This window comes from Microtus ochrogaster, linkage group LG3 (genome assembly GCF_000317375.1).
Source record: "Microtus ochrogaster isolate Prairie Vole_2 linkage group LG3, MicOch1.0, whole genome shotgun sequence".
In the NCBI taxonomy this organism is placed as follows: Eukaryota; Metazoa; Chordata; class Mammalia; order Rodentia; family Cricetidae; genus Microtus; species Microtus ochrogaster.
This window is the reverse complement of record NC_022029.1, coordinates 37,735,195-37,752,024: the sequence shown is the minus strand read 5'-3', so window position 1 is coordinate 37,752,024 and position 16,830 is coordinate 37,735,195. Positions and strand designations below refer to the sequence as shown.

At 43.9% G+C, this 16,830-nt stretch overlaps 1 protein-coding gene across 1 annotated transcript in view; it reads left to right on the top strand.

Annotated features, from left to right (window-relative positions):
* The window catches only part of Vit (vitrin), a 120,280-nt gene that overhangs the window by 38,996 nt on the left and 64,454 nt on the right, over positions 1-16,830 (top strand). The window contains exon 4 of the mRNA XM_005360782.3: positions 14,515-14,671. Within this exon, the coding sequence (XP_005360839.1) occupies positions 14,515-14,671 (157 nt within the window). The remainder of the gene's footprint in view (positions 1-14,514; positions 14,672-16,830) is intronic.

The window sequence follows — 16,830 nt, the reverse complement described above, 5'->3', positions numbered from 1 at the left end:
GTAGGTTGGGAGAGAGAGAGAGAGAGAGAGAGAGAGAGAGAGAGAGAGAGAGAGTCTGGCACCACAGCCTGTCTGATCACAGCTTCCTGAGTACAGATACAATGTAACCAGTCACTTCCTGAACAGATAAAATGTGACCAGTCAGATACAATGTAACCGGTCGCTTCCTGAACAGATACAATGTAACTAGTTGCCTCCTGACTACAGATACAATGTAATCAGTCCCCACTATTATGGATCGTCCCCTCTGAAACTGCAAACCTTCTTCACTCATGGGGATAGTGAGGTGGGGGTAGAGTGGGAGGTGAATTACTTACAGAGGGACAATGCTCCTTTATCCAAAACCTATTTCAAACAAGTATTTAAACAGCTTAAGGCTAAAACTTACAGCACCTTCAAGTTTAATCCCCTAAGCATCCCCTCGCATCCATAATCCTAAACAATGTGCATCTCACACACACCCCAAAATATAAATTTTCATTTACAAAAGGAAATTGTTGAAGGTAAGAGAAATAAGCAAATGAATTCATGGTTCTTTTAACTTAATTTTTAGGCTTTGCTTAATCTTTGAACTTGTTTGTAAATTACATATTTTAAACAATCTAACTTCAAAAGACAGAGGACCATAGCTACAAACAGCTCCTGTATGGCACATAAGTGGGATTCTGTCCTGAGGAATCCTACCCACCCCTTGGGCGTGCACTGTCTTCTGGACAAACCCGAGCTTGCTTCACCCTGACTCCTCCTGAAATTCTTTGCTATGCTGAAAATCAGGATTGTAACTCTCTCTGAAAGAACTCAGCAAGCTGCAGCACTGGGACATTTTCTATCCCCACTGAACTCTGGGTTATGGAGGTAAATTGCAGAAGTACCTGACAGATACCACATGCAAACAATGGAAAAGAAAAATGAATTTCATTGTTGGTTAAGATAAGATGATCAAAAAAAAATCCAAACTAATTACTACTCACGTGAGACCAAAGTCCCTCTCCCTTAAGCAAAATCAAGCTGTAATTTAATAAAGCTCCAGATCATTAGATTGTATGTACGCCATTTTTGACATGGCTCCTAACTGTCAAAAACGGCCACCTCACCCCCATTCTTTCCAGTCAATAAGAAAGAATGAAAAAAGCACATACTAGCTCACAAAAATAATAATAATAACAGTAACATAACGCCTCTACTTAAATACCGATTCGGTAAGGAACAAATAGACGGAAATGTCTTGATTGCCGCATACACATGCTTCACTGAGAGTAAGGGATCCTCTCACTGGGGAGGGAGGACAGAGCGAATGATGGGAACTAACCAGCGGAACAAGACACAGATGGAAATTGTACACTCTGAGTGCGCTGGGATTTCTGGATCCAGAAGTGAAGGCATGATGGAGGTTTATAGGCAACTGTAAAATAAAGACTTCAGACAAAGTCAGTCTTCTGTGCTTCCCACAGCAAAGGCTCTCTTTACAGGCATTAAATTTAAGTGTCTTGAAATCAGCAGCATGGATAATTTGAAATAAAAGAAAGAAATTTGCTTCATACAACCACCCCCCTTTTTTCTTCGTTTTCTTAAAAGCTACCATGTGGGATTTCCTGCTGGAATGAGACCGAAAGGGCAGCCATCCACAGACTCTTAGGTGGAAATACTCAAAAAGAAGCAGTTGTTTATTTATCCCATCAGGACCAAGAGCCAAGAGGGCCAGCACTGGGGCAGATGTGTGTTCAAAACAACGATTGGGTTAATATGGAGACAAATGCACACCCAAGTATGGATTCCTTTGGGTTATTTCCAGTATCTTCATTAACTCTGATACAAAAAAAATCATGAAAAGTTCCATGATTACCATGACAACAGTTCTCAGTGACTATGAAAGTGTGTGTTAAGTAACCCAAGGGCAAACCCCTTGGAGAGCTCTCAGATGGATTGAATTTCTGATATGCTAAATTCGAGTTTTATTCTCCAAAGCTCCCTTGTGATGCAGCACATTCGAATCAATAAATGCCTGAAGTCTTTTCTCTAATTAGAAACTCTAGCACAAGCATTAAATAAGGGAGGGAAAAGACACGATAAATGTAATAGAATAGTCCCAAGCCAGGGACGCATCTGATTCTTGACCTCAGGAGTATTTGCAAATTATAGTCTATAGCTTGGGGCCAGGGTAATTTTCATTCTTCCGATTCTTGTCTGCAGCTGGACTAGGTAACTTACAGCAGGGAAGGCACAGTATTCAGGCATTCAGCAAGGATGTACCAGAGGCCAGCTCAGCACCAGGCCTGGTGTTAGACACCCAGATACAACTCAATCAAGACACACTTTTTCCTTCACAGAGCTCACACACCAGTCAGGAAGGAAGAAGAGCAATACAGCAGTCTATAGCACGTAAAGGTCTAACAGAACTATGAGACTTTGTGTGGAGGAATTGTGTGTGAACTCTGATAAAGCAGATGAGGGAGTGGCATTACAAACAATCGGGTGAGGGTCGGGGGACATGCTCAAGGCCTGAAGATTTTAAAACAGCTTAAAAATTTGGTCAGGCGTGGTGGTGCATGCTTATAATCTCAGTCTTTGGGAAATTGAGGTTGAAGGATCATGAGTTCAATGCCAACCTGGTCTACAAAACAAGATTCTGTCCCAATCCACCCCCCACAACCTCCAAAGAAATTTAAAAGGAAAGTTTCAACTTGGCTGAAATACACAGAAGGAGTTGAAGGGGTCTGGGCAATGGTAGGAAGTTAGCTGTTCTGTGTGGTGAAGGGTTTCACACCTGTGTGGGAATCTGGACTTCATCATGAGGCCGTGGGAGGCAGCGGGGAGTGGCTCAGAACAGGTTGTTTTGTTTGCAATTAGCTGAAATCCAAGCTCAATTTGTTTAAGTAGAAAAGAGGATTTGGACAGGACCTGGAGTAACTCACAGAAACCAAGGTAGGAAGCACAGCTGGAGGTCCCCCGGAGTGGTGCCCAGATGGGAAGGTCACAAGAACCAAATCAAAGAGCCAGCACCTTCGCCTGTCTCTGTACATCCCCGCACATCTCTCTCCTATCCCTCCCCCAGTCTCCCTTAATCTCCCTCCTGATCCCATCCAGAGAGAGAGAGAGAGAGAGAGAGAGAGAGAGAGAGAAGAGAGAAAGAGAGAGAGAGAGAGAGAGAGAGAGACAGACAGAGAGAGAGAGAGAGAGAGAGAGAGAGAGAGAGAACTGAATTACATCCTTCTAAACTGGTTGGGGTCTGACCTAATCAGGGTAGTATCTTTCTCCGAGGAGACAAGTGAGGACGTTTGCATTAAGAGGATGAAGCAGCCCTGCCTACCACTATAACAGCCTTAAATACCAGAATATGAAGAGAGAAGACAGAGATAGTCAGTGAGCAGACATGATATGTCCATGTGCACACAGGTAGGCAGCATGGACATATCTATAAAGCCTGAATAGAGATACATGGATGCAGATGGGGAACAGAAGACAGTTCCATGTTCTCACATTTCTTGGAGAGGTTACTAGATGCAGCTGTGCCTGTCTTCTGTGTACTTCTATGCAAAGCTCATTCTACAGGTGTTGAAGGGTCCCAGTGCCTAAGGAGGCCTTGAACCATGAATTCAGAAGATCAGCCTTTCCCCTCGGCTGAAATATGGGGCAAGAATTGACCTACAATGGCCTATTTTACTGGCCTATAGTACATTCATACTCTCAAAGAGAAGGGAGGTAGAGGTCTTCCTTGTCACTAAACAAAGAAATCTTGGCCATCTTATGTTTACAGTTGAGATCTCAGAATCTATCTTATCATGGATTTTAAATGCAAAGCAATAGAAGCAGGTCCTTGAACAAACTATGTAGGGCCCAATGGAAGAGCAGATGAGATTCTCAAAGTTCCCAGACCAGCCAGAGTCTTACTGACTTAGAACTACAGCCATCTATTGTCTGATGAGCAAGGGGTTTCTGACACGCTTCATAAAGCTGGAGAGTCTGAGGATGAAAGGCTGAGACCATCTAGAGAGGTCCTCTGCAGTTCCCTCTGCCCTCCTCTCTTCTGGAAGCTTTCATGTTCCACCAGTGACTTTTTTTTTTTTTTTAAGATCAAAAGTCTTCACAACCGGCAGAGATGAAATAGCGATGGGGAGACAGTTTGTTAGCATTGCTCATCTGACAAGTCTCAGAACCTTCCAGCACATCAGATGTTATCCGAGACTCCTGGAGGCTCGAGTGCTAAGGACTGCCACTGGTTGTCAAAGCCAGTCTTTAAACTCTAGCAGGTGGGGTAAGGCATGGCACAGGAAGTGGGGACAGAGGGAAGTGTCCCTTGGCAGTGTAAGAGGGGTGGAGGAGTGAGTGCTGATGAAGTGGAAAGCAAAGTGAGGCAGAAGAGATGTAGGGAAGGCATAGGAAGGAGAAGAGCCTCTGCTCGTTCCTCTGGTTTGGCCTGAGAATGCTGGCAGACCAGTGTATCCGTCTATTCTGCCTACTCATGGGGTTGACGCCATCTTCAGACGCCATCTTCGGTAGGGAGCTCTTCTCTCTTCCTTACACCCTTGGCTTTTCATTTCTTTTTCTTCTCATCCTCTTTACCTTCTTTCCACCTCTTTGGTTGGCCCATGGTCTCCAGTTGTCGCTATGGATCTGACTGAACTTTGTTGGAGACCCTTTAGATTTAGAACACAATCCTAAGCGTGTGCTGGAGAAAATCTGAAATGAAGATACCGCAGAGAGGGACGTGGGGATGGAATAAGGAACAGCCATGCCACAGACCCTCCTCAGGCTTCTAGGTGACCATTCATTTATTCCAAGTCAATGCTGTGCTTTCATATGAGTAACTGCGTTCGGTATATAAACATTTCTTAATCCCACTGAGTTCGACTTTTTACTTGATTTTCTAAATCAAATCAAGTCTAACTCCAAACTGGCAGTCATGGAGCTGGGAATTCAAATTCAAATTCCTTACTTACAGTGGTTCCCCCACCCCCACGGCTGCAGCCCCAAAAACATTTGGGTGTCGTCTGGAAGATTCAGGGAGATTGTTCACGTGATTTGGAGCCCAAGTCTGTCTTCCACAGAAGGTGGGCGACTCCATTGTTTCCTGAACACCAGCTGTTGGCAGAGATGAGGAAACTTTGAGTTTAGGGCTTTTCCCTAGGATACATGCATCACACTCTTGCTGCTCTGAGACAATGCTCCCCCAAAAGCTGCTGAAGAAGAGGAACATTTCCCCCACTGAAGCCTACTGACCCACTCCTCTGCACCCACCCTAGGAGCACTATTTGTTTGTTTGTTGTTTTCACGGCCTTTGAGCAAGAAAAAAACAACTCCTTCAAGTAAGGGGGACTTAGAGATAGTAATTCCCAAAACACAGGGGGAGGGTTATCTTTGGGCAACTCTATCCCTTGTGCTACAACCTTGACACCAGGGGGAAAAGCACACAAAAGTTTGGCCACTGTTTTAGAATACTAGAAAGAAAAAATTACATATAGAGAGAATTGCATGTTGGTGACTTAATAAATTAACTTTCTGTATGCAGTCCAAAGTAAAGTTGACCCTGCTGTACTAATGGGAGTTTTAACACTTTCTTCTTAGAGGTGACTTTTTTTCCAAGGCTCTCATTTTCTCGGTACATTTTGAAGCTATAAATCTAACCCTGCCCAGAGGCACCTTCGTGGTAGGTTCAGTCAGCATAAGCTTGCTCAAGCAGTTTTTAACAAATTGCCCAAATGCTGCTCCATTTCTCTTGATTGTCGAAGGCTCCGCATAATGACAGAATGGTTGTGGATTGTGACCCTAACTTCATTTATGTGTGGGTTATGCAACCGAAACAAGCCTACTTTTCAACTCATAGGCATTTCAGCCCATACTGTAATAAACTCATCTTAGGTTTCCACATAAATTATGGCCACCAAAGACTCTAGAACAATCTCTACTTGGCAGACTGTCTGTGCTGGAGGCAGAATAGCTTTTAAGTTGTAAAATCTCATCAGTAGACTTTTCCACACACAGGGGAGCCCCGGAAAACCTCTAGAAATGATTAGCTTGGGCAGAGCAGTGTCAAGAGGGACAACAGTACTGCCCAGGTGATAGCCACTATGGTCAACAAAACACAGCACATCACTGGCTGTCTATTTAGAAAGCTCAGACTTCAGCAAGCATCCAATCTTATACTAGACAAGATGATAATAGTCCTTCTTGTCCCCAAAAAGTATGCGAGAAGGCTTTCCTGGCCCCAATGCCTTCCTTCAGCACACACTTATAACTAGGTTGGATGCCTCCTGCGTGTGTCATACACCCTCTGAGTCCTACCACATATTATTTTAAGCATTTTGATGTAGTCTGCCTTCCCAAAAAAAGTCCCAAGTACCAAGAATATATAATTAGTCCTCATTAGGTAATTGCTAGTTGGATATGCAGAACAATGGACAACAAAAATCACCATAAAATAAAATGTGGTAAAGGTTACATGAGAATAACAAACAAGGAGTCTACAATAGGACTCAGGGTGGTTTCACAAAAGAAGATTCAAAACAAGACGTGAAAACCAAGAGTTTTACAGGCAGAAGTAGGCCGAGAAGCTGCCTGCCTCCACTGAACTGATTTCATGGGGAGCAAAGGTGGGGAGAGGTCAGGAGACAGTGGAACAGCAGGACAAGCTCTTGGTGTAGGGGAATCTGGAAGGTACAAGTAGAAAGTGGGTCAAGACCCATCAGACAGGCTCTGCCTCAAGAAGTTGTCTTTTCTTTTTTGTGGCTGGAGGATGGATACTCCTGAGGAATCCCTGAGCAGGAAATGTACAGAGTGGAGACAGCAGTCAGCAAAGGGAAGAAGATGTTCTCCACAGGCACATGAGCCTCATTCTGAGTAACATCATTACACAGGAGTCTGCTGAAATGGGCTTAACTTGGGGTGAAGCATACAGTCTTTAGTTTAGACATTCACACCCATCAGTTAGTCCTATTACATTGGAAAAGCAACCTTGAGAGGATGGATGCTCTCCAGACACACTGCCTGGAGAATGAAGAAGTCGTTGTTCTGGGTCTTGGTTATTGGGTGTGTTGAACACTGGCGAGGAAAAACAGCTCTTGGGTGGAGGATTGCATAGAAGAGGCACGTAGCTCCATAGCTCCTTAGGGAAATTCACATCTAGCAACTTGTAGTTAATCTTCAGTATCTGCTCCTTCCTGAGACTCCTGGCCAGTGTTGGTTATTCTCTACACAGATGGCTGTGCGTACCTTTCCTCAGATTATGAGGAAGGCAGATTGTATTTCTAGACGACCTTGGGATAGGTGGGTAAGAAAGAAAGCTGACACTCTGTGTGGCAGATTTTCAGTGAAGCACAAACCCTGTAGTACCTGGCTCTTGGAAATAACAGGAAGACAACACGAAGAAAATTGCTCTAGTGAGTTGCCTTGCATGTGTTCAGGGGGAGCATACAGACTTATGTGTATGTCTGTGTATGCACACACACACACACACACATACATACAACATATTTACTCTACATATCCTGCATTCACCCAATAGTATCTGTCTGTGATGTTTGAATTCAGAATGGCCCTGGAAGATTAAACTAGAGAAGCATTTACTTATTTTAACTTCGGTTATGGAAGAGACAACAGCCAGGAGGAACTAACAGAACCTTGACCTTAGGACCGGAAGGGTGAGTCATAAACATTGACAGACACCCCAAAGCTGTGTGCCACCGGGAAATTATAGATATCTTGTCACACATTGTCCTTACTCATTGTCCTTCCATCCATCCTTCCTGCCACCCATCCTTCCCTCCATCCTTCCATCCATCCTTCTGCCACCCATCCTTCCACATGGACAAAGGCATTTTCTCAACCTGGCAGGAAGCAATGATGAGGAAAGTTATAGACTTTTTAAAGGGCTTAGAGCTTGAGCATGTCTTTGTGTAGTAATAGGAGTACCTTTTGTTGAGCATGGTGGCACACACCTCTAATCTCAGCACTTGGGAGGCAGAGGCGGGAAGCCCTTTTTGAGTTCTAGGCCAGCCTCATTTACACAGTGAGACTGTATTTTAAAAACAAACAAAAAATACAGGAGCTTTTTATTCAACTGTCTTTCTACTGATTTCTATTGTATGTCTGTCTCTCCTCCGAGCGCCTCTTACGTAGATTCTTCCTGACAAATCTTTCATGACCAAGGATCTCCCGTGCTGCACACTCACAGTTAAATCCCAGCTCAGTTGAGTGTACAGTGGAATTAGATTCAGAATTACTGGATTCAGATTCAGCCCTACCATTGAGAAGCCGTAATTTCAAGGTTTGGAGTGACATCATCAGATATTATCCTTCAGACATTGGACAAAAGCAATGTTGTGCCCATTTAAAAAAAAAAAACAGTCTGGAATTCTTCCAGTGGCTTCTGCAGAATCTGAGGCTTATGCCCTCATGAATGTCTCTGCCTAGCCATTCCTATCTTCTTGTGACCCTCCTGTCCCATTGCCCCTGTGACACAGGACTACTACTGCCTACAAAAAAGGAACATCCCTAGAAGTGACTTTCTGTCATATTCTGACCCATTACTATAGATTTTCAAGGGCCAGCGATGGGCCCCTCCTCATGGAGGAAGATCTTCCAGGACTTTACTTCCTGCCCCTCTGTCTCTCTCACATTTTGCGCTCAGATGCTCACCCCCACAAACCGCCCCACAGCATCCCTCTTCCTCATCAGAACAGCACACCCCCTCCAGTAAGACTTCAATAGTTCAACGAACTTGTCAAGACATTATTTTCCCACTGAAAAGAGTATTCCTCAGTCCTAGAAAGAGCTCTGATGAAGACACCCATGGCAGGCTTTGACCTTGTGAAGTTCCGTGTGCTTTGGTCCCTGCTGATGTCTTCTCAATCACGTTGCTCCAAGCCCACAGGCGTTGACATGTTCTCCAAACCACAGAGACTATTCCTATATCAAAATCTTAACCCTGGTGTTTTGTTCTCCTAGATCTTTGCTGTCTGGAACCTTGTCACCATCCATGTAACTGTGGCAAAAAAAATTAAAGGGAAGCCCAGGGATGGAACCCTTCAGTCCCTTGCAGCTAAGGAGGCTGGACATGAGTCCCAGGACAGGAGAAAGCCACCGAGGACTATTGAGCAGGAGAATGATAAAAATCCGATCATATTTTTTTTTCAAGACTCACCATGCTGTTCATGAAGAAAGGATTGGGACAAAGGGTGGGGCTAGACCAAAAAGGCCAGGAAGTAGGCAATTATGTTAGCAGTCCAGACGTGAAATGTGCCCTGAACCAAGGTTGCTATAAAGAGAAATGACAGAATCAGAAGTCTAAAAACAAACAAATAACAAAACAAAACAGGATTTTCAAATAGATTGCTTCATTCATTTGCTATTCCACTGAACACCAGTGAACAAAATAGACTCCCCCCCCTCGCCAAAAAAGTCCCTGCCCTCTTGAAGTTTATGCTCTAGATGAGTGATGATCCAACTGGAGCTAAGACCTTGAAAAACCTAGTAGCAATTAAACAGACAGAGCAGGAGGAACGGAGTTCAGGTGTGGGCAGTGATCCACGCCATGTTTCAAGATGGCACGCACTTAGGAAAGTGAAATATAGTATCGGGAAGCCCAGAAATCCTTTAGAAGAGACTGGGACAAGGGCTCAATGAGCTTCAAACTTTTCTTAACGGCAGCAAAAAGCTACTGATAAGTTTTGAGCAAACTCTATATAATAAAAAACTGCTCAAGAAAATTAAAAAGAATAATTTTCAAATCACCCCAAATAAAGAATGCACGTGACCTCTTCATGAAAGGTCAGGGCCAAGAAGGACACGCTTGTCTTCAAGTCGATGTTCTTTTTATTTCATTAAATTAATAACTCTCCATGTAATTTTCTTTAAAGTACAAATTTTAAACTAGTTGAATACCGCAGCCCAATGAAATGAAGCTTAATATGAAAACTTTTCACACAGGAGCTCTTCTGTGTGGTAATTCTTCTTCATTAGCACCACGGAGCGAGCTTACAAAGGCCTTCCCTAATTAATAAGGAATTTCATCCCAGAAGTAATGCGGTTTTTCTGGGATCACGGAAAAGATGAACAGTAAAATAAGAAGTCTATGTACGGTCTGATTTGACCTGCCAGAAACCTGGCTTATTGGTTATCACACCTGCCAAAACCCGCCATTATTAGTTCAGACAGGAGGCTCACACAGCATGAACACTTGGAGCGCTCTCTCTCTCTCTCTCTCTCTCTCTCTCTCTCTCTCTCTCTCTCTCTCTCTCTCTCTCTCTCTCTTTCTCTCTCTGCTTTATTTTGTTCTGCTTTTGAGACAGGGTCTCACTGTGTATGGTCTCTCACTGTGATCTACCTCTCTCCGCTTCTGAGTGTTGGGATTACAGATGTTTGCCACAATTCCTGGCTTCCTCCTTTAAAGTCATAATTATACATTAAAATATTGGCTCAGACCATCAGTTCTCTGTTCTGAAATGGGACATCTGTAATAATATGGGTGATATACTGGAACCTGATTGCTCAATTCATTTGGTTTGCAAGAGATCTTCTTTTCCGCCGTGGCTGTACTAGGCTCCCTGGGAAGGACTTCTCGGCTGCCACCGAGATGCTATAATATGAACATGGTGGTGGCTATAGGAAGAAAAGTAGCCTTAGGAGCTGGGTAAAGGTGAAGACAAAAGCAGAGCTTATAGCCTGGCCCAAATTGCTCGGTAAGCATCTTGGGATGCCCCAGGTTTCCGCGACTTCTGCCCTGTGTCTCCATGGCTTCCTTCACCCCCACAGCAGCAGGATGGGAGCGGCTTTGTCTTGTTTTCTTTGAATGTTCTTGGGAAGAAATCTTTCTAGAACTTATGTGTGTGCGCCTGGGGATAGCAACAGAGAAAGTTTTCACCTGGTGTCTGATGTTCCCTCACTCCTGAGCAGGATGCTGCCGGGGCTTCCTCGCTTAGTCTTCTCTTTAAAGACGCCTGTTTCATGGGTTTTGCGGATAAAATCCAAAACTAAGAATAGGAAAGTATAAAAATGAATGTAAATGGTGTATCGTGAAGGTTCAGCCCACTTACAAAGCAAAGAAAAGTCATTTCATCTGTCGCCAAGTAGAGACAAATAAGGTTCGCTACAAGAAAACAGATCTCTTCACAAGCAACTGGGAAAATACCATAAAAAAATTTACAAAAATATATTTTCATATACTCAAAGAACTGCTGTCAGAAAAATATAAGACGCCTTGTTTTTTCCTAGCTGGGCACTGACTACACTTTCCAATGATCTTGGCAATTACTCTGCAAAATTTAATTAGTTCACTTTCTCTGGCTTCATTTTCGGTTTAAGTTTACCAGCGATGTGACCTTTAGCCATCTTTCGCCATCTTTCCTGGTTTTTCCAAAGTTGTGTGGGCGTCTGCCCTTCATTTGTTTCATCCCCGGGACAAAGTTATTTCAGACACTCAACTTCGCTAATCAGTCTGGGGACAGACAATATATTGTGCTTGAAATTTCTCCAGGGACAGAGAGAGAGAGAGAGAGAGAGAGAGAGAGAGAGAGAGAGAGAGAGAGAGACCAAAAATGTTTCTCAAAGAAAAAAGGAAAAAATTGATTAACTTGAGGCAAAATACTCCCATGGGGCATTTCCATCTGTCTCTCTAGGCCCGGATTTCATGGACAATCCTACAGCATGCCCTATTTAAATACCCTGAGTATTCATTCAATACATTTCCAGCTCTGGCTTCACTTATTCCACTCCAAAAGATTTGGTTAGCCTTCCAGGAGATCCAAAATCTCAGAATGCTAAAGTATCATTAGGATACAATCCTAATCCACAGGGTTTGCTATCTCTTCCTTCAGATAGCTAAGACCCAGAAGTCTGCTGTTTTCTTCCCATCCAAAGGAGTCATATTTAAGAGCAATTTGTGGAGGAAATGGGAGTTGAGGGCCCCAGTTAGACCCAGGGACCAAGCAACTAGTTAATCAGTGGAGAGAGAACAGTGGCATCTTCTGTCCCCAAATTGTCTTTAAAAAAAGAAAATGTATACTCCAAGACTCCAAATAGTAGACCCAGCCTTGTGTATCAAAGTCTAAAAGAACAGAAGGTTAAAAAGAAGTAACTTCGGTGGGGAGGATGCGACTAAATGTTTTAAGCACGGAGCTGCCGTTCTTAATGTAGACCACAAATTGCTTAAGCCTGTGATCAAGCTCAACCCTGGCTCCCAGGAGGAGCGCCATGCTGGCCCAGCCCTGAGTGGCAAAGCTGGCGGGAGGGGGGCTCAAGGGGGAGCAGGAGTTCAACTTCCGATCTCCCTCCAACTTGAATGAAATCTAACTGCTCATTCGGTTCCACTAGGGTTAAGGAGGGGGAGGAGCATGCGCTTTGGGGTACAGCTGGAAAGCATTAACAACTCTGAGAACATCTCAGTAACTCAGAGGGTGGGTGGCCTGGCAGAGCTCCTGAATCTCTGTGTAATCACAGGCTCTTAGCACTGGGAGGGGTTTAATTTCCACCTCCTACCCAGGATAGAAACCCCTTACAACTGCTCTGCGTGCAGGCTTCCACCAAAGGCCCCTTCATCGCCTCCTGGGACGGCCCATTCCTACCAGGGTAACATGGTTCCTAGAAAGTTCTTGGCAAATTTAGCTCTATGGCAAGTTAACCTTCCCAGTGCAGCCCCCCTCCTCTGGTGTCAGGGCTCACAACAGCGCTGCTAGGAGAGACAAAAGACCCCTTCCCTCTGAGTTCTTCCTCCTCACCGGCCCTTTTCTGTCAATCCTGACTCCCATGTAATGTCTTCCAGCACCCCTGTGAGCATGCCCCTACTGGGCTGTGTGTATGGTTTAGAATCACGTTTGGAATCTCTTCTAAAAACAGGACTCAGACCTGAAGGCATTCCTACTGGTAGAGTCACCTGGAGCAGGTGTGTTTGTTTGTGCTGACTGTCGCACTATGTAGCCTTGTCGCACTATGGAAGCCGCTGTGGAGAACATGCTGGTCCTAAAGATGGCATGCTTCTGTCTCCTGAACGCTGGGATTAAAGGTGCGCACCACCGCAGCAGACCTTCAGAGCACACTTCTTAAACTTCCGACTCACAACCCAGTTGTGAAATCTTTGTCACCTGAGTATGCAGGTGTATAAAAAGATACATACATAAAATACTTATCAATAATCATAAAATTATCATTTATTAATGACAAAAGCAAGTTTGTGTTAATGAGATGGATATGCTTGTTCGTTTTTACAGTGAAAGAATTAAAGCTTATCTAAATATCGGATACTGTAGGGAATCTTTAATATTTCGCGAAGATGATCAATATTTGAACTCTGTAGTCACCCACAGGGAGAGCTCTGCTTCTTGTAGACATGTAGCATAGGGACTTGGAGAGATGGGTTGGCCTCTGCGAGACCTTGCTGCTCCATCCTGTGGACCTGAGTTTGGTGCCCAGCCCTCATACTGCTCTAACCATCTGGAACTCCACCTGCAAGGGATCCAGTACCTTCGCCTGGCTCCTCGGACGTCTGAGAATATGTTCATACACACACACACGGACGAGTGCAGTCACGCAGACACTCAAGAACAAAATAAAATTTCTATCATATTCTTTCTCCACCGCCATCCAACTTCATGTTCTTTCTCTCTTTCGTTTTCTTTTTTTTTTTAGAAAAGTTCTCACTGTGTAGACCAGGCTGGTCTTGAACTCACAGACCTGTATAAACCCACAATTTCCAAAGCTGTGACTTGGGGGGGGGTACCTTTCTATTTTGAGGGAAAAAAATCTTTTCAGAGAAGCATCCAACCCTTTTTCAGACATCGCCAGCAAAAGATTTTGTGCGTATTCTCAAGTAAACTTTCCAGTCCACAAGGCCTTCCTGAAGCTGTGACAAAGAGGAAAGCACAGGAGACCAGAATGGATACACTCTGCTGGAGGCAAAGATGGGTCCTATAGCAAGCCAACGTCTAGGCCAAGGAGATTCTCCAGGACCATAGCTTTCCCTGTCCAAACACCTTCCATGTATTCCCTCATCGCTCATAGATCCCCTGAGCCTGGCCCAGCCTAGCTACTTCTCTCTCCCTCTTGGCTGTCCAGGCCACCTAATCTCTGATATCTTTGGCTCTATAACCCCCACTCTTCTTGTTTGTCTCCCGGAATGTCTTTCCTGCCTCCTTTAGGAGTTTTTTCTTCCTGGGAAAATCACAGGGCATTGAGAAAACCAGTAGTTCCCTCCTTCCACTGATTCCAGATCACATTCTGATGGCTGGAGGTGGCTCTTTTCTCCAAATTATTTTCAATGAACTGGTTGTCCAAACCAGAATAGGAGCTGGCCTTTATTATTTTTCTCTTTTAGCATAATTCAATACAACGGATGCCATCATTCTTTTGGTCTGAGGAACATTCTCGCTATGCCTCCTTTACCTCATCATATGGAAGGGATGGATACAGGGTTAATTCAGACTCAGACTTTCACAGATTAAGTAAACGAATACTTATGACCTAACATGTCACCTCGTATAGAAACTGACACAGCAAGGGGCTAATTTTGACCTCATTTTGTGTTCCCAGCTGTACCACAGATCAACTGTGATGTCAAAGCTGGAAAGATCATCAATTCTGAGTTCATGGTGAAATGCCCAGCAGGATGCCAGGACCCCAAATACCACGTTTTCGGTACTGATGTCTACGCGTCTTACTCCAGCGTGTGTGGCGCCGCGGTTCACAGGTGAGTGACTGCGACCTACTCAACCATCAGTGATCAAAGAGCTAGCGGGGCCCCTCTGCTGCAGGGTTGCGGTCATTAGTACGCAAAAATGTACAAATCTGGCCGCGCCTCCTGCATTCCGTCTAGAAATTTGTCCGAGAAGCTATGCATGGTCCTGCGTCTGCTTTCACAGCGCTCTTACAGAATTTGATGGATTCCCCCACCTTTCTTTAATTTTAAATTTCATAATTTTTTTTAAAAATTGCAAATGAAAACCAAATCACACACCATAATTGATCAGACCCCAAAACTTTATGATTCTGTCAACATGTAGGCAGTTAGGACAGTCATTTGGAACTGAAGCTATGGAATGTCACATCAGAGTCTATACTGTCACTGCTAAGTGTATTTTTATGCATATATCCACCACCAAAAATAAAAAAAAAACGTATTCTGAATCCTGTCAATAACATATGGACATGTGGATACAACATAACATGCAGAAAAGAGAAGAGAAAAGGGGCTAAATATTAGGGGATAAGGAAGGATTGAATGTGGATGATAGAGACGAGCTATAGAAGCAGATAGAACACTGTATTCCCCCCTCCCCTTTGGTGAGGAAGGAAGAACTGTATTCTTTCATGACCATGGCAAAGAAAAGAAAGCTCTTGACCCTGTACAACACAGTTTCTCCTGCCTGCAATGTGCAAAGAAATGGTGGGCATGACCAGAAGTTTAGGAGAGAAGCTACCAGAGCTATGGTGACAGACCGGGGACAGAGGAGGGTGACAGGTGGTTCCATTTGTCTAGCTGTCACTTTGGGATTGAGGGACAATGAGAGGCATGACATGCTTTGAACTCAGTCACAGCTTAAATGAAGAAAGGCAAATTGATCTTCACAGACTCCTTAGACCTCTTTTCCCTACGTCGAGAGCCAAACACAGTGGAATGTGTGCTTGTTTAATATCTTTGGCGATCGAGTGAGCCTGCACATGGCCAACACTTTGCACAGCTAACCTAGCTTCCACACTCTTCACAGCAATTCTCCTCTGAAGTGTCTGCTGCTGTTAGGCATGCCTTCAAGATAAAGACAGGGCCAGGTGTGGCTGTGCACACCTGTAATTCAGTATTTGGGAGTATGAGGCAGGAGAATCGGGGAGGACAGGTTATTTTCTGTTGCATGGACTCCAAGGCCAGCCTGAGCTACGTGAGACCCTATCTTCAAAATCAAAAACACACAAAAAAGACATCGGATGAATATAGCCTGCGTGGATCTTCTAAGGCTATATTCTTAAGCATCGGAGTAAGGGATTGTAAGCCAGACCCACCCTGCTGCTCATGACTGCTGCTGGCACAGCCTTGGATGCAAGGCCTGCATGCTAAATAATGTCTGAATCGTTCGGGCTTCTGGTTTCTTTTTTTCTCTTCTTGATTTGCACAAACACTAATTGGTTGTTCTGCTGAATGACCTAAAAATCTCCTCTGATGGCAGCTAGTTAGTCCACTATGAAATTTGGAGTAAGCAAACAAAACAAACAACAAAACACTGCACATAAGATACAGTTTAAGAATTACTAGGAGACCATATTAGATATACTTATCCTTTGCACACAGCAATAGGAGGGGAAAAGGTTTTGGTGGAAGCCGGACTACAAACACTCTATTGAATATAAGCTGTAGAATATTCCAGAAAAGTAATGCTAACTTATAACTTAATTCAAGAAAAGGTAATGAAAATAGTTTGCATCCCTCTAGAAATCAAGTTCACACAGGAAACAAGCTTATATAGGAATCTACACAAGTCCAAGTACACAAACACACAAGTACATGCTCCCCAATATTTCATATAATATTCATTCCTGCATACATTTGTTTGTGCATCCTATGCTGATACACACACATGAATGCTTGTGTGCGTTCTTACATACATTTGCACACCCTTCACACACCACCAGCGTCAATAGTATTCTATGGTCCATACCTGCACAGACAGTGTGGTATCTGTGTAGACAATGATATTTGCTACAGAAGCTGAGCCTGCCTTGAGTGATTTTTTTGTTTGTTTGCGTGTTGGTTTTCCAGCTGTGATCCTAAACAGTTGATACCTCACTTTTTTTCTTTCTTTTCTTTTTTCTTCTTTTTTTCTTTTTTTCTTTCTTGGCACATTCTGGCTTCCTCTT